Source organism: Nerophis ophidion, linkage group LG01, assembly GCF_033978795.1.
Source record: "Nerophis ophidion isolate RoL-2023_Sa linkage group LG01, RoL_Noph_v1.0, whole genome shotgun sequence".
NCBI classification, from domain to species: domain Eukaryota; kingdom Metazoa; phylum Chordata; class Actinopteri; order Syngnathiformes; family Syngnathidae; genus Nerophis; species Nerophis ophidion.
The window spans coordinates 35,496,348-35,522,137 of record NC_084611.1 but is presented as its reverse complement, the minus strand read 5'-3'; the positions used below and the strand labels follow the sequence as shown (position 1 = coordinate 35,522,137).

Below are 25,790 nucleotides of genomic sequence, written 5' to 3'. Positions count from 1 at the left end.
AATGTTACAATGGCCAAAATATTAAATATATAACGTATTTCCTTGAATTGCCGCCGGGGCGCAAATTAATTTAAAACCTCTCCTCACTCCTGCGCTTACCAAAGGCATGCGGTAAAAGTAAGCATGCGCTAATTATTTTAAAACCTCTTCTCACTCCGGCACTTACCAGAGGTATGCAGTAAAAATGTTAGTGTGATGTAAGCTTGGACCTTAAATCCTACTGAATAGCTCTTAATCTTCTTCCCTTTATGCGATTTCAAATTACCGGTATTGAAATCAGCCTCCTCCATTTTGAAAATGACAGGGGAAGTGTCACTCGTGACGTCACGAGTTTGACCAGGCGGTATTACTAAGCATGCGCTAATTATTTTGTGAAGAAAGTTCGACCCGGCAGTAATTCAAGGCAGGTGCATACTATATACCCTGCGGCAATTCAAGGAAATACGGTATGCCAAATGAAACCTCTGGTTTGTTTTTTAATGAATACTTAGGCTTATTTTCTGGTACTTTATGAAAAAAGTTTGCAAACCACTGGCATAGAGGGACATTTTAATGATATCTGAGATCGGTAGGTTGAGTTCAAACAAAAGAGTCATACCAAAGACTATAAAAATGGTTCTGCTTGGCACTCGGCATCAAGGGTTGGAATCGGGGGTTTAATCACCCAAAATTATTCCTAAGTGCGACCACAGCTGCTGCTCACTGCTCCCCTCACCTCCCAGGGGGTGGAACAAGGGGATGGGTCAAATGCAGAGGACTAATTTCACCACACCTAGTCAGTGGTACTTTAACTTTAACTCTAACTTTGATTATAGCCAATAGCGCTTAAATAACAGACGATATATAGTAGGGGTGTAAATTCTTCGGCAATCAGATTCGGATTCCTGCGGGTGACGATTAGATTCAAAATCGATTCACGATTCAACACAATTCTCAAATCATAACCGAATTTCGCAATGTATTATTTTGTAAAATAATTATGATGAAGTTGTTTTGTTTTTTTTACCTGGTTAAAGGTTAGAAAAGCTCCCTCTGGTTGCATGGAGATTGCCTGAAAACATATTTTTTAAACAGATTCTTGTAAATAAAAAAGAATAAAAAAATGGTATTTTCCAAAATCAATTTTGGAAACTTATTAATCAATTCAGAACCAGGATGAAGGAGAATGGCAATTTGGATGTGAATCGATTTTTTCGTGCACCCCTAATATAGAGTATATCCATTCATACAATACATTATTTAAATCGGCTTTCCTGTAAAAAAAACAAAAAAAAACACTAATTTTTAAAGTGTGGTGGCTTTTATTTTGCACGTTGGGAAACCCTGCAATAGTGCACACACTCTACACAGCTCATTAGCATTAAAGCTACAGACACACAACATGAATTGTTCCCAGTAGAGTTTTCCAAAAGCCCTTATAAACTCAGCACCAAAGCCAGCATGCTTTCAATCTGCTGTTGTGGTGCCTCTGAGACCTCTTAAAATTGTAAAAAAAAAAAGAAAAAAAAAATCCTACAAAATGTTACTTTTAAACAATTGCCCGTTCAGTTAATAAGGATATTATGATGGCCACTGTTTTTGTTGTTGTTGTTGTTATACCTGTTTTGGTTATTTCCTACGGGGGAAATTGTTTTGAAATCCGCAACTATGAGGTTGACCGCCGTCCCAGAAGGTCCACACTGGATTCTTAATTAATAACAAAACAGAGATTAAGTTTCATGATGGAGGAAGTGAGAAACCTTCACCACAACAACTCGGAGCCCACTAATGTGTTTGTGTTTAGCGCATAAAACATTCATGAACGTGTAAAACATGATTTATTAAATAGCGGGGGAAACCGTGCTTGCCATGTGTTTGTTTATTTCTACGGCGCGTTTGTCCTCTGAGGCCGGAGCCACGAGGCCGTTAAAGGGAAAACGCCAGGACCACAATGGGAGATTTTATGAAACGCATAATTCCATTCGAGTAAGCATTCGCAGCCACTGATGTGAAAAAAGAGCAGACAACGATGTGTACAAAGGTATAGAAGTACAAACCCTGTTTCCATATGAGCAGGTAAATTGTGTTAGATGTAAATATAAACGGAATACAAAGACTTGCAAATCCTTTTCAACCCATATTCTATTGAATACACTACAAAAACAAGATATTTGATTTTCAAACTCATAAACTTTATTTTTTTTTTGCAAATAATAATTAACTTAGAATTTCAAGGCTGCAACACGTGCCAAAGTAGTTGGGAAAGGGCATGTTCACCACTGTGTTACATCACCTTTTCTTTTAACAACACTCAATTGCACTTTGAGAAACATTGTTCTTAAACTGTTTGACTCTTTGCTCACGCAGTTAAATTATAAATAAATGGGTTGTACTTGTATAGCGCTTTTCTACCTTCAAGGTACTCAAAGCGCTTTGACACTACTTCAACATTTACCCATTCATACACACATTCACACACTGAGGGAGGGAGCTGCCAGGCAAGGCGCTAACCAGCACCCATCAGGAGAAAGGTTGAAGTGTCTTGCTCAGGACACAATGGACGTGACGAGGTTAGTACAAGGTGTGAACCAGGGACCCTTGTGTTGCGCACGGCCACTCTTCCACTGCGCCACGTAGTAGAGTTTTAACTTGCACTTACAGATGTAGCGACCAACTGTAGTTACTGACAGTGGTTTTATGAAGTTTTCCTGAGCCCATGTGGTGATATCCTTTACACACTGATGTCGGTTTTTGATGCAGTACCGCCAGAGGGATCAAAAGTCCGTAATATCAAAGCTCTCCTTACCTGTGGATGGATTCAAAATTAGGAGCCTTTAATGATTTAGCAGTTGTGGACAAAGGGGTGTACCTCGCCCCATCCTTTCTTGTGAAAGACTGAGCATTTTTTGGGAAGCTGTTTTTATACCCAATCATGGCACCCACCTGTTCCCAATTAGCCTGCACTATTGTGGGATGTTCCAAATAAGTGTTTGATGTGCATTCCTCAACTGTATCAGTTTTTATTGCCACCTTTCTCAACTTCTTTGTCATGTGTTGATGGTATCAAATTCTAAAGTTAATGATTATTTGCAAAAAAACATGTTTATCAATTTGAACATGAAATATGTTGTTTTTGTAGCATATTCAACTGAATATGGGTTGAAAAGGATTTGCAAATCATTGTATTCCGCTTATATTTACATCTAACACAATTTCCCAACTCATATGGAAACGGGGTTTGTAAACAGCGCGGCAGAGTGTGACTGTGTCCCTGAACGCATCGTCGCCCGGCCGCTTGGTGCTGTATACGGCAAGTCATCCGCTCGCGCTGCGTTCAAAGTCCCAGAACGCGTACAAAGCAATCAACATCCTGAGGCTGCGGGGGAACGAGTGACTCGCATTTCTGCGTGTTGAAAGGAAGCATTATTGAAAGTGTTGGTGATTGATGGGCAACAACAGGGGAAGCACATGCATATTTGTGTGTTACAAGTGCGCCTGTGATCAATGGCACCTAGGTGTAATAATACAGTACCAGTCAAACTCGCCCCGGTGTTACGGGCCAGCGGCTGATTGATAGCGGACCCTTATTCCACTCTGTTGTGCCAGGCGTGTTATTGTAATGGCATGAACATGCTTCTGTAATTGTAGCACACATGACAGAGTGCAGCATGAGGTAATTATGGCGAATTCATTAGCAGCGGCAGATGTGCATGTGTGAGGATTATGAAGGGAAATGCATCACAAATAAGAAACGTATAGACTTTTGGTAAGGCAGAAATGCTAATTGTATTATATACATTCTTATTGTCTGGATTTTAAAGTCACCATGTGTAGTTATAGTGCCCTAAACTGCCAACTTCAAATTCCCATTGATGTTGAACAAGTGATTCTCTGCTGTTACCATGGAAACCTCAGCTCAGCTTTTTAAGCAATGTATCATTTTGTGGACCAGTCTGGTCACTTCCCATGTGGCGACTGGTTGGTGTGAAGTAAAGATGTCCCAAAATGGCTTTTTCACTGATATTCCGATATTGTCCAACTCTTAATTACCGATTCCGATATCAACCGATACCGATATATACAGTCGTGGAATTAACACATTATTATGCGTATTTTTTGTTGTGATGCCACGCTGGATGCATTATACCAGTGGTACCCAACCACCGGGCTCGATTGGTACCGGGCCGCAAAATAATTTGTTATTATTATTTTTTTTTATTATTAAAAAAAAAGTATCTTTTTTTTTTCTTTATTAAATCAACATAAAAAACACAAGATACACTTACAATTAGTGCACCAACCCAAAAAACCCTCCCTTTTTCATGACAAATTATCGGGACAAATTATCGAGCGTTGACCGGTCCGCAGCTACAAAAAGGTTTTAAACAATGTAACAAGGTTTTCCCAAAATAAATCAACTCAAGTTATGGAAAAAAGTGCCATATTTATTATTGAAGTCACAAAGTGCATTATTTTTTTTAACATGCCTCAAAACAGCAGCTTGGGATTTGGGACATGCTCTCCCTGAGAGAGCATGAGGAGGTTGAGGTGGGCGGGGTAGAGGGCAGCGGGGGGTGTATATTGTAGCATACCGGAAGAGTTAGTACTGCAAGGGCTTCTGGGGATTTGTTCTGTTGTGTTACAATGCGTATGTTCTCCCGAAATCTGTTTGTCATTCTTGTTTGGTGTGGGTTCGCAGTGTGGCGCATATTTGTAAACAGTGTTAAAGTTGTTTATACGGCAACCCTCTGTGTGACCTGTATGGCTGTTGACCAACTATGACATGCATTCACTTGTGTGTGTGAAAAGCCATGGATATTACGTGATTGGGCCGGCACGCGAAGGCAGTGCTTTTAAAGTTTTTTGGCGCTCTGTACATGTCCCTACATCAGTGTACCACTCAATACAAGAGCGTTTTAAAAAGTCATACATTTTACGGCCCAATTACATAAACTCTACGGCTTTTCACACATACACACAAGTGAATGTCCTGCATACTTGGTCAACAGCCATACAGGCCACACTGAGGGTGGCCGTATAAACAACTTTAACACTGTTACAAATATGCGCCACAGTGGGAACCCACAACAAACAAGAATGACAAACACATTTCGGGAGAACATCCGCACCGTAACACAACATAAACACAAAAGAACAAATACCCAGAAACCCTTGCAGCACTAACTCTTCCGGGATACTACAATATACACCCCCCGCTACCCCCTACTGTTATACTATTTTACCTAAGTATAACACTTTTTATATTTTGTATATTTTTCTGTCTCCTTTTGTCATAATTTTCTATAGGAAAACACAAAATAGTCCATTGGCGACTTGTCCAGGGTGTACGCCGCCTTCCGCCCAATTGTAGCTGAGATAGGCGCCAGTGCACCCCGCGACCCCAAAGGGAATAAGCGGCAAAAAATGGATGGATGGAAAAAAGTCCATATTTTTTATTTGGGATTAGGTTCTTAAGGCATTATTGCCAAGTGTCCTATTTTATACACTTTGCAATATGGATTTTTTTGTCCTGTCCAGCCTCTCATGGATTATTTAAGATAATTAATCAGTTATTCCTGTTTAAATTTCATATAATTAGTCTTACAACGCCCTACGATGAGATGGCGACTTGTCCAGGGTGCACACCACCTTCCGCCCGATTGTAGCTGAGTGCACATGTTTGGCGTCTCAATGGTTAAACGTCTTTCACAAAATAAAAGCTTTCTTGATTAACAATTTTTTCTGTTTATTGTTTTTGGTCAGTTTCTTCCCGCCATCCCATAATGTTCAGGAATCAGAGGGTTGATGCAGCAAAAAAAAAAAAAAAGTGGAGGAGTAGTAGGAAGAACCCTCGAGAGAAACGGTGACTCATGGCATTCCAGCATAGAAGGTAGGAAGGATAATACATGGTACATTAACTAATTGAAGAAAAAAAAGTCAAATCAATGGACTGGCTCTAATTATTTAATGATTAATCCACATTAGTGAGCCAGCAGTTTTAGAAATATATTTTTCAATACAGATTGATGGCGCCTGACAATAAGATCAGCCACAATGGCATGACATCCAATATCCAACATCCATCAAAAATGAGATGCTTTAATAAATATACACATTCAACAATATGTGCACTGCAAACTGAAATCTAAGTAAGATTAAACATCTCAAATAAGGGTGATATTTGCATATTTTTTGTCTGATAAGATAATTATTCTCATTAAGGAGATTTTATGTTAGAATGTTTTACTTGTTTTAAGTGTTTTGGTCCTAAATTTTCCTAGTAAGATATTACAGCTTGTTGATGAGATTTGATGACCTATATTGAGTAAAACATGCTTGAAACTAGAATATCAACTGTTGCAAAGCTGTGTCATCAACACTCACAAGTATACGACTGCTTTTTTAAAGTAATAATTTCTTATTTCAAACATGAAAAAAAAAAAATCATGACTTTGACACAATTCTGTGTCGTAGTGAAAAGGGATGGACTTTGCTGTTTTATTTTCAATGAAACAATAAAAAATACGTACTCATATAGTAGTAAAGTTGGCACAGTACAGTAAAATTTGAACATTTAACATGTGACATTTCTAACAATTTTGAACAGAAATAGTTCATGCACATATAGATGAATTCTTCAAAATTACAATTAAACATTTTTTGGCCGGGTACCATGGCTGTATTTATGTGTGTATATATATATATATATATATATATATATATATATATATATATATATATACACATTAAAAGCGTTACTAAAACGGCCTTCTTTCATCTCCGTAATATCGCTAAAATTCGCTCCATTCTGTCCACTAAAGACGCCGAGATCATTATCCATGCGTTTGTTACGTCTCGCCTCGACTACTGTAAAGTATTATTTTCGGGTCTCCCCATGTCTAGCATTAAAAGATTACAGTTGGTACAAAATGCGGCTGCTAGACTTTTGACAAGAACAAGAAAGTTTGATCACATTACGCCTGTACTGGCTCACCTGCACTGGCTTCCTGTGCACTTAAGATGTGACTTTAAGGTTTTACTACTTACGTATAAAATACTACACGGTCTAGCTCCATCCTATCTTGCCGATTGTATTGTACCATATGTCACGGCAAGAAATCTGCGTTCAAAGGACTCCGGCTTGTTAGTGATTCCCAAAGCCCAAAAAAAGTCTGCGGGCTATAGAGCGTTTTCCGTTCGGGCTCCAGTAATCTGGAATGCCCTCCCGGTAACAGTTCGAGATGCCACCTCAGTAGAAGCATTTAAGTCTCACCTTAAAACTCATTTGTATACTCTAGCCTTTAAATAGACTCCCTTTTTAGACCAGTTGATCTGCTGTTTCTTTTCTTTTTATTCTATGTCCCACTCTCCCTTGTGGAGGGGGTCCGGTCCGATCCGGTGGCCATGAACTGCTTGCCTGTGTATCGGCTGGGGACATCTCTGCGCTGCTGATCCGCCTCCGCTTGGGATGGTTTCCTGCTGGGTCCGCTGTGAACGGGACTCTCGCTGCTGTGTTGGATCCGCTTTGGACTGGACTCTCGCGACTGTGTTGGATCCATTGTGGATTGAACTTTCACAGTATCATGTTAGACCCGCTCGACATCCATTGCTTTCCTCCTCTCTAAGGTTCTCATAGTCATCATTGTCACCGATGTCCCACTGGGTGTGAGTTTTCCTTGCCCTTATGTGGGCCTACCGAGGATGTCGTGGTGGTTTGTGCAGCCCTTTGAGACACTAGTGATTTAGGGCTATATAAGTAAACATTGATTGATTGATTGATATATATATATATATATATATATATATATATATATATATATATATATATGTATATATATATATATATATATATATATATATATATATATATATATATATATGTATATATGTATATATATATATATATGTTAAAATCCGTACTCTGATCTTCCCATATTATGGTTTATTGTTCCATATTTGTATAACCCTGTTTGACGTCTTTATTTCCTGTTTAGTCTGTAACCATGGTAGCTCATTAGTTCACCTGCCCCTTATCTACGCACACCTGTTTCTTTTAATCACCTCCCTTATTCAAACTCGCCCCTAATTTGCCTACGTGCTACAGTGACGACTGTCATCCTTCTATCGTATGTATTTTGTCGCTAGCTCTCACACTATGCCACTTATTTATTCCAGTTTTCACACTGATGATTTGTTTTCTCGTTTGTGCCCTCGAACCAAGTTTTAGTTTCCTAGTGTTATCCTAGCTTTCACGCTAGCGTCTTTTGTTTGCCTTCTCTTTACACCAGTGTTTTTGTTCCTAGCCTTTTATTATTTAATAAATCCATGTATATCATACCTTTGCTGTGTTCTGCTTCGACACATCCTTGGAATAACCAATCCGGCATCACAATGCCACACAAGCCTCTGACTTCAATAATAAAAAATGATAGTGCTATATTTTTTTTCCATAACTTCCATCATGCATTTTCTACCGCCTATTCCCTTTTTTTCCATAACTTGAGTTGATTTATTTTGGAAAACCTTGTTACATTGTTTGACGCATCCAGAGGGGGGATTACAACAAAATAAGTCATAATATTGTGCTAATTCCACAACTGTATACATCGGTATCGGTAATTAAGAGTTGGTCAATATCGGAATATCGAATATCGGCAAGAAAGCCATTATCGGACACCTCTAAAAGACAGCCATCATCTTATCATACAGATAACCTATCCTAGGTGTAGTTCTGTTAGGTACCAATCGTATATATGGAAACACTGGTATGTGTGCCTTTTATTGAATGTGTAGACACATTTTTTAATATATATATATACATATATATATATATATATATATATATATATATATATATATATATATATATATATATATATATATATATATATATATATATATATATATATATATATATATATAGTCTTCCCGCACTAATTGACAGAAAGAGCACGCACTTGGTGCGATGATGTCATGTTATCGATGGAAAAATGAATTTTTCGACCATAAACCATAGACTATTTCCATTAAAAACAATACATTTGTTTTTAGTACAAGTTTGCTGGTTTCAAGAAATGTAATGCCGAGCGCATTACATTACAACATATTGAGCAAAAACCGGTATCTTTTTTTTCTAACAAGAAAAGTGCACTTGTTATTTGTGAGAATATACTTATTTTACGGTATTTTGGGGTTCATTGAGGTTAGTTCATTGGAATTGTTTTGGAAAGTCTTGACAAGCCAAATTTCCTTGTTCTATTGGCAGATAATTTTGCTAAGTTTAAATAAAAGAACCCTCATTTTTGTATTTTTTTTGTTTTTGAACACTAACTTTTTGCAGTGTGTATTTGTGTAAATATGAGAGTTTCCACACGGGTGGAGTAGTGCAGGTGAAGCAAAGGAAGTGGAGGATCTGTGTGTGTGTGTGGGGGTGGGGGGGGGGGTCTCTTACAGGTCATGTATTGTTAATGAGAAGACTTTTCCCAATCAGATTGGGTTTCACCGCGGACCCGCGCACGAAGCATCCTTGATGGAGAGACGGATGAACGGATAATTAGGATTTCCAGGGAGGTTCAACTTGACTCGGAAGTCTGTGGTTCAGGTCTAATTTGATGGATTGCTTCAGAAAAAAATTGCAAACGATAAAACACTGTACGTGAGGTGGACGCTGAACAGAGTCGAAGCGGAATAATTGCATTTGTTGGTGAAAGATACCGTAACGTTTCAACCCCGGAAAGGGTAAAAATGTGTCACAACATGCCCCCACTATTGTGGTGCTTATGCTATTATTCTTCCAACAAATACACCACTTAGGGCCCAAAGGTTTTTTATATAATAAAACTAGGGATGTCAAAGTATTACAATGTCTATCGCGATTAATCAAAGTTTGTTCATCCATCCATCTCCTTCCGCTTATCCGACGTTAGGTCGCGGGGGCAGCAGCCTAAGCAGGGAAGCCCAGACTTCCCTCTCCCCAGCCACTGCGTCCAGCTCCTCCCGGGGGATCCCGAGGCGTTCCCAGGGCAGCCGGGAGACATAGTCTTCCCAATGTGTCCTGGGTCTTCCCCGTGGCCTCTTACCGGTCGGTAGGAGGCCACGGGAGGCGTTCGGGTGGCATCCTGACCAGATGCCAGAACCACCACATCTGGTTCCTCTCGATGTGGAGGAGCAGCGGTTTTACTGTGAGCTCCTCCCGGATGACTGAGCTTCTCACCCTATCTCTAAGGGAGAGCCTCGCCACCCGGCGGAGGAAAGTAATTTCCGTGACTTTCGATCCCTCAGGTGGTACTGCACCGACATCAATCGCTAAAGGATATCACTACATGGGCTCAGTAACACTTCAGAAAACCACTGTCACTAAATACAGTCTGTGTAAGTGCAAGTTAAAACTCTACTATGCAAAGTGAAAGCCATTTATCAACAACATCCAGAAACACCGCCAGTCATCCAGACTGTTATCAACGCAAAGTTCAAAAGCCAGCATCTGTGATGGTATGGGGCTGCATTAGTGCCCAAGGCATGGGTAACTTACACATCTGTGAAGGCACCATTAATGCTGAAAGGTACATACAGATTTTGGAACAACATATGCTGCCATCTAAGCGCCGTCTTTTTCATGGACGCCCCTGCTTATTTCATATATACACACACATCAGCGTGGCTTCGTAAAAAAAGAGTGTGGTTACTTTCCTGGCCCGCTTGCAGTCCAGACCTGTCTCCAATCGAAAATGTGTGGCGCATTATGAAGCGTAAAATACGACAGCGGAGACCCCGCACTATTGAACGACTGAAGCTCTACATAAAACAAGAATGGGAAAGAATTCCACTTTCAAAAGCTTCAACAATTAGTTTCATCAGTTCCCAAACATTTATTGAGTGTTGTTAAAAGAAAAGGTGATGTAACACAGTGGTGAACATGCCCTTTCCCATATACTTTGGCACGTGTTGCAGCCATGAAATTCTAAGTTAATTATTATTTGCAAAAACAAAACAAAGTCCCAACACTGGTACTGAGTGTCCTTACATAGATTCAATTGTCCAGATAACACCTAACATTTTGTGGTGGATTTGTTATTTAATATTCAGGCATATTTCAAGGATCCAGTTCCGCATGCAATAACTCTCCCCTAGATAACAACATTACACGCTTTATTTGTGTGCCAGCCATCATTTTCAATAAACAGATTAATTTGAGATGGAGATTTCTTCCAGTTCCACACAATAAATCAACACAATGGCTGTTCTGGCAGGTCTGAACGATAAACAAAAGACAACGCAAACCCACCCTTCACAGTTGACGTGTGGCATGTTACCATCAAAAAAAAGTAAGCTCCGTTACCTTGACGGCCACTAGTATCTTCTCCTGGTCAGGTGACAGGTTGTAGCATTCGGCAAGGAAGACTTTTCCAAAGGCACCTTCTCCCAGCTCCCTCTTGAGCACAATGTTGTGTCTCTTGATGTGCTGGACAACTGGTGGACACAACAAAACGAGACTTTTAGTTCACTTTCAGAGAATTATTGGGTTCTTGTGTCATGGAATCAAGCACAACCCGCTGGACGGCATAGATCGGTTGGTAGGGTGCAATATGAGGGTTCCAGGTTCGATTCCCGTTTCCGCCATCCTAGTCACTGTCGTTGTGTCTTTGGGCAAGACACTTTACCCACGTGCTCCCAGTGCCACCCACACTAGTTTAAATGTAACTTAGATATTGGGTTTCACTATGTAAAGTGCTTTGAGTCACTAGAGAAAAGTGCTATATAAATATAATTCACTTCACTTCACAACCCTTTATTGGATTTAATCGATCAACCAATCAATCAAGCTTTATTGCAGACTCCAACGTCCAAGTCGACATACAATCACATACAGTACATAAAACAAACAAAATACAGTATAAAAGGCATTATGACATAATATTAAAAACGGTGCATATTCAGTAAAAGGCATCTGATAGATATTTTTTTAAATAAATGGAAAAAAACAACAACATATATATATATATATATATATATATATATATATATATATATATATATATATATATATATATATATATATATATATATATATATATATATATATATATAAAAATGTGTCTACACATTCTATAAAAGGCACACATACCAGTGTTTCCATATATACGATTGGTACCCAACAGAACTACACCTAGGATAGGTTATCTGTATGATAAGATGATGGCTGTCTTTTAGAGGTGTCCGATAATGGCTTTTTTGCCGATATCCGATATTCCGATATTGTCCAACTCTTAATTACCGATACCGATATATACAGTCGTGGAATTAGCACAATATAATGCCTAATTTTGTTGTGATCCCCCCGCTGGATGCGTTAAACAATGTAACAAGGTTTTCAAAAATAAATCAACTCAAGTTATGTAAAAAAAATATAGCACTGCCATATTTATTATTGAAGTCACAAAGTGCAATATTTTTTTTTTTTAACGTGCCTCAAAACAGCAGCTTGGAATTTGGGACATGCTCTCCCTGAGAGAGCATTAGGAGGTTGAGGTGGGCGGAGTTGTTGTAGTGGGTAGTGGGGTAGTATATTGTAGCGTCCCGGAAAAGTTAGTGCTGCACGGGATTTTGGGTATTTGTCCTGTTGTGTTTATGTTGTGTTACGGTGCGTATGTTCTCCCGAAATGTGTTTGTCAATGACAGACTCTCTTCAGTTATCGCCCGCTTGGAATTAACGCCACGTCGTCCTCATAGTTTAGCTCTAATTAGAGCATTTCATGTACTTTACCTTAGACATGCTATGATATGACATTATCTTTAGGGGTGTGGGAAAAAAATCGATTCGAATTTGAATCGCCATTCTCACGTTGTGCGATTCAGAATCGATTCTCTTTTTTTTTTTAATCGATTTTATTTTTTTAATCAATCCAACAAAACAATACACAGCAATACCATAACAATGCAATCCAATTCCAAAACCAAACCTGACCCAGCAACACTCAGAAATGCAATAAACAGAGCAATTGAGAGAAGACACAAAGACGACATAGAACAACCCAAAAGTAGTGAAACAAAAATGAGTATTATCAACAACAGTATCAATATTAGTTATAATTTCAGCAGAGCAGTGATTAAAAATCCCTCATTGACATTATCATTAGACATTTGTAAAAAAAAAAAAAAGAACAATAGTGTCACAGTGGCTTACACTTGCATCGCATCTCATAAGCTTGACAATGTTGTAAGCATTTCACCAATCTCGCGCACTTTGCAAATTCTAGTCATTTCCATTGTGCGCAAGCAATTTGTATATGGCAAGACGAGATTTAAGACGAGATTTTGTGGATGGTTTAGTCAGTAACCCTACATTATTATATTTTATAAATAGTAAACCAAGTTGTGGCAGTAGTTTAGTCAGTTGTTTAGTCGTGGATGTACACTGTATAGTGGTTAAGGTTAGGGTTGGACTGATTTGAGGGCAATACTCACTTATATTGTCCCGAATACAAATGAATAGATTTACATAAGTATTTAATCAATTATTTTGACACCTAAACATGTATTTGCGCCCATTGATTGGCAAAATGTGCACCACACATTATTCAAATATATAGCTGGAAGCAATTTGCAAAAAGATTGCGCATTATACAAATTTGCAAAATGCGGTTGCGCATTTTGCAAATTGCTCACATTGGTATTGTGCCTACAACCGCATTTTGCAAATTGCTCACATTGGTATTGTGCCTACAACGACAACACACTGTGTCCAATGTTTTCTTAAAGATAAAATAAGTCGTATTTTTGGTTCGTTTAATAGTTAAACAAATGTACATTATTGCAATCAGTTGATAAAACATTGTCCTTTACAATCATAAAAGCTTTTTTACAAAAATCTACTACCCTGCTTGCATATCAGCAGACTGGGGTAGATCCTGCTGAAATCATATGTATTGAATGAATAGAGAATCGTTTTGAATCGGAAAAATATCGTTTTTGAATCGAGAATCGCGTTGAATCGAAAAAAATCTATTTGTAATCAAATCGCGACCCCAAGAATCGATATTGAATCGAATCGTGGGACACCCAAAGATTCGCAGCCCTATTATCTTGTGTGTACAATCTCTCACTGCCTTCTCTTTACTCACAGTTGAATCACTCCGCAAAACCGGCTTTCTGTTGCCGAGCGACCGGCTGCCTAACGGTGATACCACGTCAGCTAATTTTGAGAAAATTTAGCGTCTCACTCTGGCGATGCTTTCGTTCTTCTTCCCTCCTGCTTAATTGCGCACAATGCTTAAGAATGCGGCGACCTCGCTGCAACCTCACTATGACATGACGTCCAAAAATACATGCGGGCAACCCCCTTCTCCCCGCCGCCGCAGTAGACATACAAGCTGAGATTTATCTGTGATGTGATTAAGAGGCACATTTGAAGAAAAGCTGTCCACTCAGAATATCACATTAGGATCCAGCTCGTCTCTTCGAGACAACATCGATCGAAATGGAGGGCGAGGGACAAAGAAGCACAGAAAAAGAGAGATGACCAACTACTTTGTAGTCTACGGTGGGTAGTGGTTGTCCAAAGTGAGTATTCATGTCGCTACACAATCATTTAATTAAGTACTGTATTAAGTAAGTCTCCTTACTTTACATGTGTCACGCCTAGAAGATTATGTTTTGTTTTTTGCCATGTTTGGTCTGGTTATGTTTAGTTTTTTGGACATTTACTTCTGTCTTTGCACTTCCTGGTTTGTTTTAGTCTCCATGCCAACCCATTAGTTTCACCTGGTCACATAGTCACGTCCCTGTCCTCAGCCTCACACCTGTTTTCACTAATCATCAGAGCTGCTATTTAAGTAATTCTTTTTTTGTCTCCGTCCTGGCATCTTCACCTACCCATGCTGTTCCTACCTTCATGCCCTCGTTCACAGTTCCATGTCATGTAAGTTTTTGTTTATAGTTCATAGTTAATTGCCTTTGTGCTAAGTCTTTTGTTTATGTTCATGGTTTATGCCATAGTGCAAGTGTTTGTTTCCATAGCCAAGTTTTGTACCTCCATTGTGAGCGCTTTTTGTTTGTCTTTTGTTAGTGATAGTGTTAAAATAAAAAGATGTACTAACATTCACGTCTCGCTCATGCCAAATTCCCTCTGCGTCGCAGAAACAACCTTAATCCAAGTCACAGTCTGACAACATGGTGCATCAGTTTTCTGTGTTGATTAATTTATTATGCTTTCTTAATACAATACTTATAGAGAATGTTTCTATTTAATAGAAATGTTCACCTATTTGATAATACCACCTTAACATTTGACAACCAAACAATTACATGAGGCGTCTTGGTAAAGAATCTGGGTATTATCTTCCACCCAACTCTCTCGTTTAAGAGTGTTACGAAGACGGCCTTCTTTCATCCCCGTAATATCGCAAAAATTTGCTCCATTTTGTCCACTAGCGATGCTGAGATCATTATTCACACGTTCGTTACGCTCCGTCTCGATTACTGTAACGTACTATTTTCGGGTCTCCCTATGTCTAGAGTTAAAAGATTACAGTTGAGAAGAACAAGAAAGTTTAATCATATTACGCCTATACTGGCTCTGCCCTGTTGTGCACATCCATCCATCCATCCATTTTCTACCGCTTATTCCCTTTCGGGGTCGCGGGGGGCGCTGGCGCCTATCTCAGCTACAATCGGGCGGAAGGCGGGGTACACCCTGGACAAGTCGCCATCTCATCGCAGGGCCAACACAGATAGACAGACAACATTCACACTCACATTCACACACTAGGGCCAATTTAGTGTTGCCAATCAACCTATCCCCAGGTGCATGTCTTTGGAAGTGGGAGGAAGCCGGAGTACCCGGAGGGAACCCACGCATTCACGGGGAGAACATGCAAACTCCACACAGAAAGAACCCGAGCCTGGATTTGAACCCAGGACTGCAGGAACTTCGTATTGTGAGGCAGACGCACTAACCCCTCTGCCACCGTGAAGCACATATAATATATATATATATATATATATATATATATATATATATATATATATATATATATATATATATATATATATACATACATACATACATACATACATACATACATACATATGTGGATCAGTGACGTGCAGTCAGGTGAGGCAGTGCCTCACCTGCCATCATGGAAAGAAAACAAATGTAAAAATAAAAAAAAAATATTAAATTGTTATATGTATCCAGTGATTATACTTTATTAAGTTATTTTCCATTTAACTCCACCAGTTTTAGATTATTTTTATTCAAAATTGCTGAATTTTCACATTTGCCGTTCAAATACTGAGAAGAGACTTGCGGTGAGTCAGCAGCCAGTTGAGCCTCACCATGGATTGCGCAATGACTCTGCTAACTGCTGGCTGATGTGCAGTGAATGCGTATTGCTATATGAATTATATTATACATTTCCATAGTTAGCTGAGGTATATAATGTACAGTTTATTTTGTCAACAACTGTTGTGTGTAACGTATTTCTTGTGCTGGGCAATCACAAAACGGCTGCGAAGACGCACTGTGTGAGGCACCTGTTCTCCCGCCTCATGGTGGTAGAGGGCGCTAGTGATCCCTGGGATTATTCTTGCGATTACTTGGCTGCAGAATAAGTGACAACAAGATACAGCTGTGTATATTGGGGGTGTATATTGTAGCGTCCCGGAATAGTTAGTGCTGCAAGGGGTTTTGGGTATTTTTCTATTGTGTTTATGTTGTGTTACGGTGCGGATGTTCTCCCGAAATGTGTTTGTCATTCTTGTTTGGTGTGGGTTCACAATGTGGTGCATTTTTGTAACAGAGTTAAAAGTTGTTTATACGGCCACCCTCAGTGTGACCTGTATGGCTGTTGACCAAGTATGCCTTGCATTCACTTAAGTGTGTGTAAAAGCCTCATATATTATGTGAATGGGCCGGCACGCTGTTCGTATTGACAAAAGTGGACATGATGACAAGTTGTTGTCCGGGTGGAAATCAGGAGAAATTTGGGAGAATGGTTGCCCCGGGAGATTTTCGGGAGGGGCACAGAAATTCGGGAGTCTCCCGGGAAAATCGGGAGTGTTGGCAAGTATGCATTTGGGGTCGGAGGGAGTGCTGCAGCCAATCTCAGCTACATTACCTAATATAATGTCAATAAAGCTTTTTTATTTTATTCTAATCTAATCGTATATGATGGCAGACTATATGTAATACGGATAATTGACAATTGTTCTTTGAGTGCAACAAGAAAACCCCACCAGGCCACTATCGGGGCGGTATAGCTCGGTCGGTAGAGTGGCCGTGTCAGCAACTTGAGGGTTCCAGGTTCGATCCCCGCTTCCGCCATCCTAGTCCCTGCCGTTGTGTCCTTGGGCAAGACACTTTACCCACCTACTCCAAGTGTCACCCACACTGGTTTAAATGTAACTTAGATATTGGTAAATGTAAAGTGCTTTGAGTCACTAGAGAGAAGCGCTATATAAATATACTTCACGATTCTCCTTTGAACCAGCTGGTCACCATCACCAAGACAACTCACCAATTCTCTTTAATCCACAACGTCAACATTTTTTCTCAAATATTTTTAAATTGATGGTGCCGAACAGTATATTGAAGGAATAACAATCAAGTAACTCCCCCCCAAAGAAACAAAACACTAAGCAAGTTATCTATTTTTTAACCTGCATGCGTCTGTTTATTTTACTCTTCCTACATTTAATATCAGGTCTTCACTTCGGTGCATGATGCAGTTAATCAACGCCGCACTCTTCAATCAGAATCCTTTGAAAACGCGTCCTCGTTACCGCAACATCCCTCCCCTTTATAACATTTTCAGTGTCTCACTCTGTCTTTATTTAACATCTTTGTGGCCTGTTGTTTACTCCCGCTTGTTTTTCAATTAACATGGCCCCCGTGATTCGCATCCTGGCAGGCACTTAATTTGCTCCAGCATTCTATTTTCATCAGGTGACGACGTTAAAGAGATCCACATCACTTTTAATCCACTTCATCGACATCTTATTTTCTGTAACACCCATTAAAGCCACTCTTCCAAATATCCATCCATCCATTTTCTACCGCTTATTCCCTTTCGGGGTCGCGGGGGGCGCTGGCACCTATCTCAGCTACAGTCGGGCGGAAGGCAGGGTACACCCTGGACAAGTCGCCACCTCATCGCAGGGCCAACACAGATAGACAGACAACATTCACACTCACATTCACACACTAGGGCCAATTTAGTGTTGCCAATCAACCTATCCCCAGGTGCATGTCTTTGGAAGTGGGAGGAAGCCGGAGTACCCGGAGGGAACCCACGCATTCACGGGGAGAACATGCAAACTCCACACAGAAAGATCCCGAGCCTGGATTTGAACCCAGGACTGCAGGAACTTCGTATTGTGAGGCAGACGCACTAACCCCTCTTCCACCGTGAAGCCCTCTTCCAAATAGTTTAAACAAAATGACATAGTTTAAACAAAATGACAAAACAAAATAATCCAAAAAAAGTACTGAATTAAGAATTAAATATGTAGAAACAACCATTTACATTACAGCTACCGTATTTTTCGGATTAGAAATCGCTCCGGAGTATATGTCGCACTAGCCGAAAATGCATAATAAAGAAATGAAAAAACATATATACGTCGCACTGGAGTATAAGTCGCATTTTTGGGGGGAAATTTTATTAGATAAAATCCAACACCAGGAATAGACATTTGAAAGACAATTGAAAATAAATAAAGAATAGTGAACAACAGGCTGAATAAGTGTACATTATACGACGCATAAATAACCAACTGAGAAGGTGCCTGGTATGTTAACGTAACATATTATGGTAAGAGTCATTCAAATAAATATAACATATAGAACATGCTATACGTTTACCAAACAATCTGTCACTCCTAATTGATAAATCCAATGAAATCTTCTTCCTCAATGTCACTTCTAAACAATTCTGCCAACTCCAAAGGTATGCAATGCGCCGCTTCCTGTTCTCATGGTACGTCGTAGCAGGTAGCATCTTTTTTTTTCCCACAATGCACTTCTGCCATGACCCGCCTCCGCCAAATTTTTATTGGTTGACGTGTGTGTGAGGATTGCTGATATCCGGCTAGTCTCTTACGTGAATGAAATAAATAATATTTGATATTTTACGGTAATGTGTTAATAATTTCACACATAAGTCGCTCCTGAGTATAAGTTGCACCCTCGGCCAAACTATGAAAAAAAATGCGACTTATAGTCCGGAAAATACGGTACATGAAATCACTTCATATTCTTTACTGCTGTCTAGTGTTACCATATCCGAGTTACTCTGTAAACATATGGGGAAAATATTACAAAAGCACTGCAAAAAGTCAGTATTCAAAAACAAGAAACAAAAATACAAAAATGAGGGGTGTTTTATTTGAACTAAGCAAATTTATCTGCCAATAGAACAAGAAAATTTGGCTTGTCAAGACTTTCCAAAACAAGTAAAATTAGCTAACCTGTTAAGATCCGTACTCCGATCTTCCCATATTATGGTTTGTTGCATTTTTATTCACTCCGTCGTTCTACCCTCATACTTCCTGTTTAGTCATTACCATGGTTACTCATCAGTTCACCTGCTGCTCACGGCCCCGCACACCTGCTACAGATAATCACCATCACTTTATAAGCTGTCCTCTTTTGTTTGTTCAGCCTGGGTTCATGATTTGCTTTTCACGCAACGAGTTACGCCTGCAATACTCTCAAGTATGTATATTCTCGCTGAGCTTTTCACGCTAGCCATTCATTGTTCATTTCAGTTCTCATGCTGAAGTTTTAGTTTTACTGTTTTATGTGCCTACGTGCCAGTTTATTTCTCATTGTTGTATATCCTAGCTTTTATGCTAGCGTCCTTTGTTTGTTTTATTCTACTAGCTCCAGCATTTTTGTTATATAGCTCTTTTTGTTATTTAAATCAATTGTGTATATCTTACCTTTGCTGTGTTCACTTGACGCATCCTCGAGGGAATCGAACCCGGTACCACGATGCCGAACCGGCGTAACAGTATGAACCCAGCAAAAAAGAATTCCCTCGCGTCGAACCAGAGGAAGGAACCCTTCGACTTAGGGTTGTGGTTGGAGCTCATGGCTTGGGACCAGGAAAGACTCGGCTGTGGGCCTGAAGTCTCCTCCGAAGCCGTTCGCGCTGCCCCGAAGAGGCGGGGGGACCAGTGAAGTGGTCCCACGCGCGGCAGTAATGTTCCAGCACCACTTATTCCTCCCCATGGACACAGCAACTGTCATTCCATTCAGGATTCACCTTCCACTGCCGGTAATCCTGCTTGTTTTTTTTTTCAATCATTCCTTTGGCCACCATGACACCATCTCAGACTGTAGTGATGACATGTGGGGAACGCCCACCGGTGACGCAACACCGCCCCCTGTCATCGATATCTTTGCTGAAGATTTTTATATTGTGGACAGTAATTCTACTTCTCAACAACTTTCTAACAATAAAATTTATGATAAAATACAAAATTATCAGGACAATTTTTCTTTTTATTATTCTCGTAATTCACAATCTTCTGCTTCTTCTACACCTCCTTTAAAACCTCATTCTCCGCCCAAGTCCAAGGTGTTTCCTCCCTTTTCTAAAGGAAATTCTGGACAAATTAAAGGGGAGGAGTCGGCCCGCCTCCAAACCTCCCACCACCCTCCCTTAAGGTCAGTCCCTGACCATAGGGAACAGGTCTGGGATCCCCGTCTAGAGGGAGGGGCTATGGCCTATAGCTGTGCTACGGAGGTAGCACAGATACTACCCTCCAAACCGCAACCTCCTATGAGGCCACCCTTACCTGTTTTTCGGCCCGTTAAACCGCTAGCTCCTCCTATGCCGCCGCCACCTGTATTCCGCTTAGCTCTTCCTCGTAGACCTCCTCCACCTGTGTTTCCCCCGGTCAAGCCTCAACGGCCATCTAGATATCCTCCACCTGTGTTCCGTCCATGCACTAAGTCATGTCTTAGTCCTAGTCCTCATCACAGTCCTAGTGCTAGTCTGACTCGTAAACTGAGTCGTAGTCCTAGTACTGGCCCTAGCTCTAGTCCGACTGATAGTTCTAGTCCTTGTCTTAATTTCTGTCCAAGTCCATGTCCCTCTTTTAGCTCTAGTCTGGTTCTCGCACCAGAAACTGACTCTAAGCTGGTTCTCACGCCAGCACCAACTCCGGTTCCTAAACTGGAGCCCACTCCAGTACCAGCTCCTCAACAAATGCTGGTACCAGCTCCACGCCGCCAAGCACCGGTACCAGCTCCACGCCGTCAAGCACCGGTACCAGCTCCACGCCGCCAAGCACTGCCGACGACGGGGCTGGAGACCACACCAGCGTCGACGACGGGGCTGGAGCCCACAACAGCGTCGACGACGGGGCCGGAGCCCACACCAGCCTCGATGACGGGGCCGGAGCCCACACCAGCCTCGACGACGGGGCCGGAGCCCACACCAGCCTCGACGACGGGGCCGGAGCCCACACCAGCCTCGACGACGGGGCCGGAGCCCACACCAGCCTCGACGACGGGGCCGGAGCCCACACCAGCGCAGACGACGGGGCCGGAGCCCACACCAGCGCAGACGACGGGGCCGGAGCCCACACCAGCGCAGACGACGGGGCCGGAGCCCACACCAGCGCAGACGACGGGGCCGGAGCCCACACCAGCGCAGACGACGGGGCCGGAGCCCACACCAGCGCAGACGTTGGGGCTGGAGCCCACGCCAACACCACCGACGACTACGCCTGTATTCACGTCGACGACTCCTGCGGCTTCCACGCCGCCAATGACGACACCTGCGGCTTCCACGCCGCCAATGACGACACCTGCGGCTTCCACGCCCCCAATGACGACACCTGCGGCTTCCACGCCCCCAATGACGACTCCTGCGGCTTCCACGCCGCCAATGACGACTCCTGCGGCTTCCACGCCGCCAATGACGACTCCTGCGGCTTCCACGCCGCCAATGACGACTCCTGCGGCTTCCACGCCGCCAATGACGACTCCTGCGGCTTCCACGCCGCCAATGACGACTCCTGCGGCTTCCACGCCGCCAATGACGACTCCTGCGGCTTCCACGCCGCCAATGACGACTCCTGCGGCTTCCACGCCGTCAATGACGACTCCTGATGCTTCCACGCCGCCAATGACGACTCCTGCGGCTTCCACGCCGCCAATGACGACTCCTGCGGCTTCCACGCCGCCAATGACGCCTTCTGCGGTTTCCACGCCGCCAATGACCCCTTCTTCGGCTGCAGCACCCGCATCATCCTCGCCAGCTGAACTCGGGCCTGCTTTGGCTGCAGTCCCCGCACCCTCGTCTGCTGCTTCCAAGGATGCCATGTCTTCGGTGCTGAAGCGTCATCCTCCACGTCTGCCACGGGTGTGGCCTCTGCGAGGTCGTCCGCCTCGCCGTGCACCTCATCCTGCAAGGCGGCCACTGATGTGGCCTTTTCAAGGTCGGCTGCCAAAACTCTTTCGGCAGCGGCGTTCCATCCGCCACATTGCTTGTCCTCGGTGGATTCGGGGACATGCGACCTGGCGACCCTCCACCGTGGCCTCCCTCCACCCTCCCTTCATTTGGGGACTTTCTGGTTTTGGGGAGGGGGTTCAACTTTGTTTATGATTTTGGGACACCTGGGATCTGCCTTTTTGGGGGGGGATACTGTTAAGATCCGTACTCCGATCTTCCCATATTATGGTTTGTTGCATTTTTATTCACTCCGTCGTTCTACCCTCATACTTCCTGTTTAGTCATTACCATGGTTACTCATCAGTTCACCTGCTGCTCACGGCCCCGCACACCTGCTACAGATAATCACCATCACTTTATAAGCCGTCCTCTTTTGTTTGTTCAGCCTGGGTTCATGATTTGCTTTTCACGCAACGAGTTACGCCTGCAATACTCTCAAGTATGTATATTCTCGCTAAGCTTTTCACGCTAGCCATTCATTGTTCATTCCGGTTCTCATGCTAAAGTTTTTGTTTTACTTTTTTATGTGCCTACGTGCCAGTTTATTTCTCATTGTTGTATATCCTAGCTTTTATGCTAGCGTCCTTTGTTTGTTTTATTCTACTAGCTCCAGCATTTTTGTTGTATAGCTCTTTTTGTTATTTAAATAAATTGTGTATATCTTACCTTTGCTGTGTTCACTTGACGCATCCTCGAGGGAATCGAACCCGGTACTACGATGCCGAACCGGCGTAACATAACCTCAACGAACCCAAAAATACCTTAAAATAAGTACATCCTCACTAATAACAAGTGTGCTACTATATGAGTACCGTATCTTTCGGAGTATAAGTCGCTCCGGAGTATAAGTCGCACCTGCTGAAAATGCAAAATAAAAAAGGAAAAAAACTTATATACGTCGCACTGGAGTATAAATCGCATTTTTGGGGAAATTTATTAAATAAAATCCAACCCCAAGAATAGACATTTGAAAGCAATTTTTAAAATAAATAAAGAATAGTGAACAACAGGCTGAATAAGTGTACGTTATATGACGCATAAATAACCAACTGAGAAGGTGCTTGGTATGTTAACGTAACATATTATGGTAAGAGTCATTCAAATAACTATAACATATAGAACATGCTATACGTTTATCAAACAATCTGTCACTCCTAATCGATAAATCCCATGAAATAGCAGGTAGCATCTTTTTTCCCCACAATGCACTTCTGCCATGACCCACCTCCACTGAATTTTCATTGGTTGACGTGTGTGTGACGATTATTGATATCCGGCTAGTCTCTTATGTGAATGAGCTAAATAATATTATTTGATATTTTACAGTAATGTGTTTAATAATTTCACACAAGTCGCTCCTGAGTATAAGTCGCATCCCCTGCCAAACTATGAAAAAAACTGCGACTTATAGACTATAAGTCGCAGTATTTTCCGGACTATAGGTTATAGTCCGGACTATAAATTATAGTCCGGAAAATACGGTACATAAAATCACTTCATATTCTCTACTACTGGCTAGTATTACCATATATGAGTTACTGTGTAGAAATATGGGGCAATGATTACAAAAGCACTGCAAAAAGTCAGTGTTCAAAAACAAGAAACAAAAATACAAAAATGAGGGGTATTTTAATTGAACTAAGCAAAATTATCTGCCAATACAACAAGACAATTTGGCTCTTTCCAAAACAAGTAAAATTAGCTAACCTCAATGAACCCAAAAAAACCTTAAAATAAGTATATTATCTTATCACTAACAAGTGTGCTACTTTATGACTACCTTATTTTTCGGACTGTTAAGTCGCAGTTTTTTTCATAGTTTGGCCGGGGGTGCGACTAATACTCAGGAGCGACTTATGTGTGAAATTATTAACACATTACCGTAAAAATATCAAATAACATTATTTAGCTCATAAGAGACTAGATGTAAAAGATTTCATGGGATTTAGCGATTAGGAGGGACAGATTGTTTGGTAAACGTATAGCATGTTCTATATGTTATAGTTATTTAAATGACTCCTACCATAATATGTTTTTATAGTATATATATATATATATATATATATGTATATATATATTTATTCCTCGCGCACTAATTGAGCACGCACTTGCCGCTGATGATATCAAGTTATCGATGGGAAAATGCATTTTTCGACAATATGATTTGCCTAAGCCGCTAGGAGAGTAAAATGGATTAGAAAGAACAGATTTAAAACATGTTTTTATTAAAAATAAAATAATATAAATACTCAATTTTTTTTAACCTGGGACTTCCAGCGGGCCGGATTTTGGACACTGGCGGGCCGTTTCCAGTTTGGGGACCCCTGCTCTAACATAAACTCTGCTTAGTGAGAAGAATGATCTTATCAGACGGAAAATAAGCAAATATCACCCTTATTTGAGATGTTTAATCTTACTTAGATTTCAGTTTTTGCACGTGCAGGAGATTGGTTCCACACATTTAGGGGACTATCAAGCATTATTTGTTAATTGTCTGATACATCAAGGAATCGCTTTCTCTAGTGAAATACTAGCCTGCTAACAATCATTTGTATTCTCCAGCATGGATTTAAGGCTCCTGAATGCATAAATTAATGATGTGTTTGTGTGCGTGCGTGCGTGTGTGTGTGTAAGAGCTGCGTACAAGTTGTCATGGCAAATAGCTGCTGCTGTCATGGCAATGACCTTGTAGCAGTCAAGCTGTCTATTGAGGGGATAAATCGGAAGCATGTAAGTTGGAGTGACCCAGCACACAGCAGGCACCAACCCCATTTATTTAAAAAAAAAAAAAAAACTTAAAAGAAAACGGATTTTATTTTATTTTTTTAACGGTCATAGCCACCTCATGTTGGCCGTTTTTTTTGTTTTTTTTTTACTAACAATGCAGGTAATGGGGATTCTCCTATTCCGCCTTTAAAGTCCTTTAAGAAAAATAATTCAAAAAACACTAATAACTCTCCATTTAAAGGCCTACTGAAATAAAATGTTCTTATTTAAACGGGGATAGCCGGTCCATTCTGTGTGTCATACTTGATCATTTTGCGATATTGCCATATTTTTGCTGAAAGGATTTAGTAGAGAACATCGATGATAAAGTCCGCAACTTTTGGTCGCTAATAAAAAAGCCTTGCCTGTACCGGAAGTAGCAGACGATGTGCGCGTGACGTCACGGGTTGTAGAGCTCCTCACATCCGCACATTGTTTATAATCATAGCCTCCAGCAGCAAGTGCAATTCAGACCGAGAAAGCGACGAGTTCCCCATTAATTTGAGCGAGGATGAACGATTCGTGGATGAGGAAAGTTAGAGTGAAGCACAAAAAAAAAAGGCGGCGGCAGTGTGAGCG

The 25,790-nt window shown here is 41.2% G+C and overlaps 1 protein-coding gene across 6 annotated transcripts in view; it reads right to left on the bottom strand.

Annotated features, from left to right (window-relative positions):
* ntrk2a (neurotrophic tyrosine kinase, receptor, type 2a) overlaps positions 1 to 25,790 on the bottom strand; it is a 234,727-nt gene that overhangs the window by 51,056 nt on the left and 157,881 nt on the right. For all 6 annotated transcript variants that reach the window (XM_061901553.1, XM_061901563.1, XM_061901580.1 and 3 more), the window contains one exon: positions 11,318 to 11,448. In XM_061901553.1, coding sequence (XP_061757537.1) covers positions 11,318 to 11,448 — 131 coding nt within the window. The remainder of the gene's footprint in view (positions 1 to 11,317; positions 11,449 to 25,790) is intronic.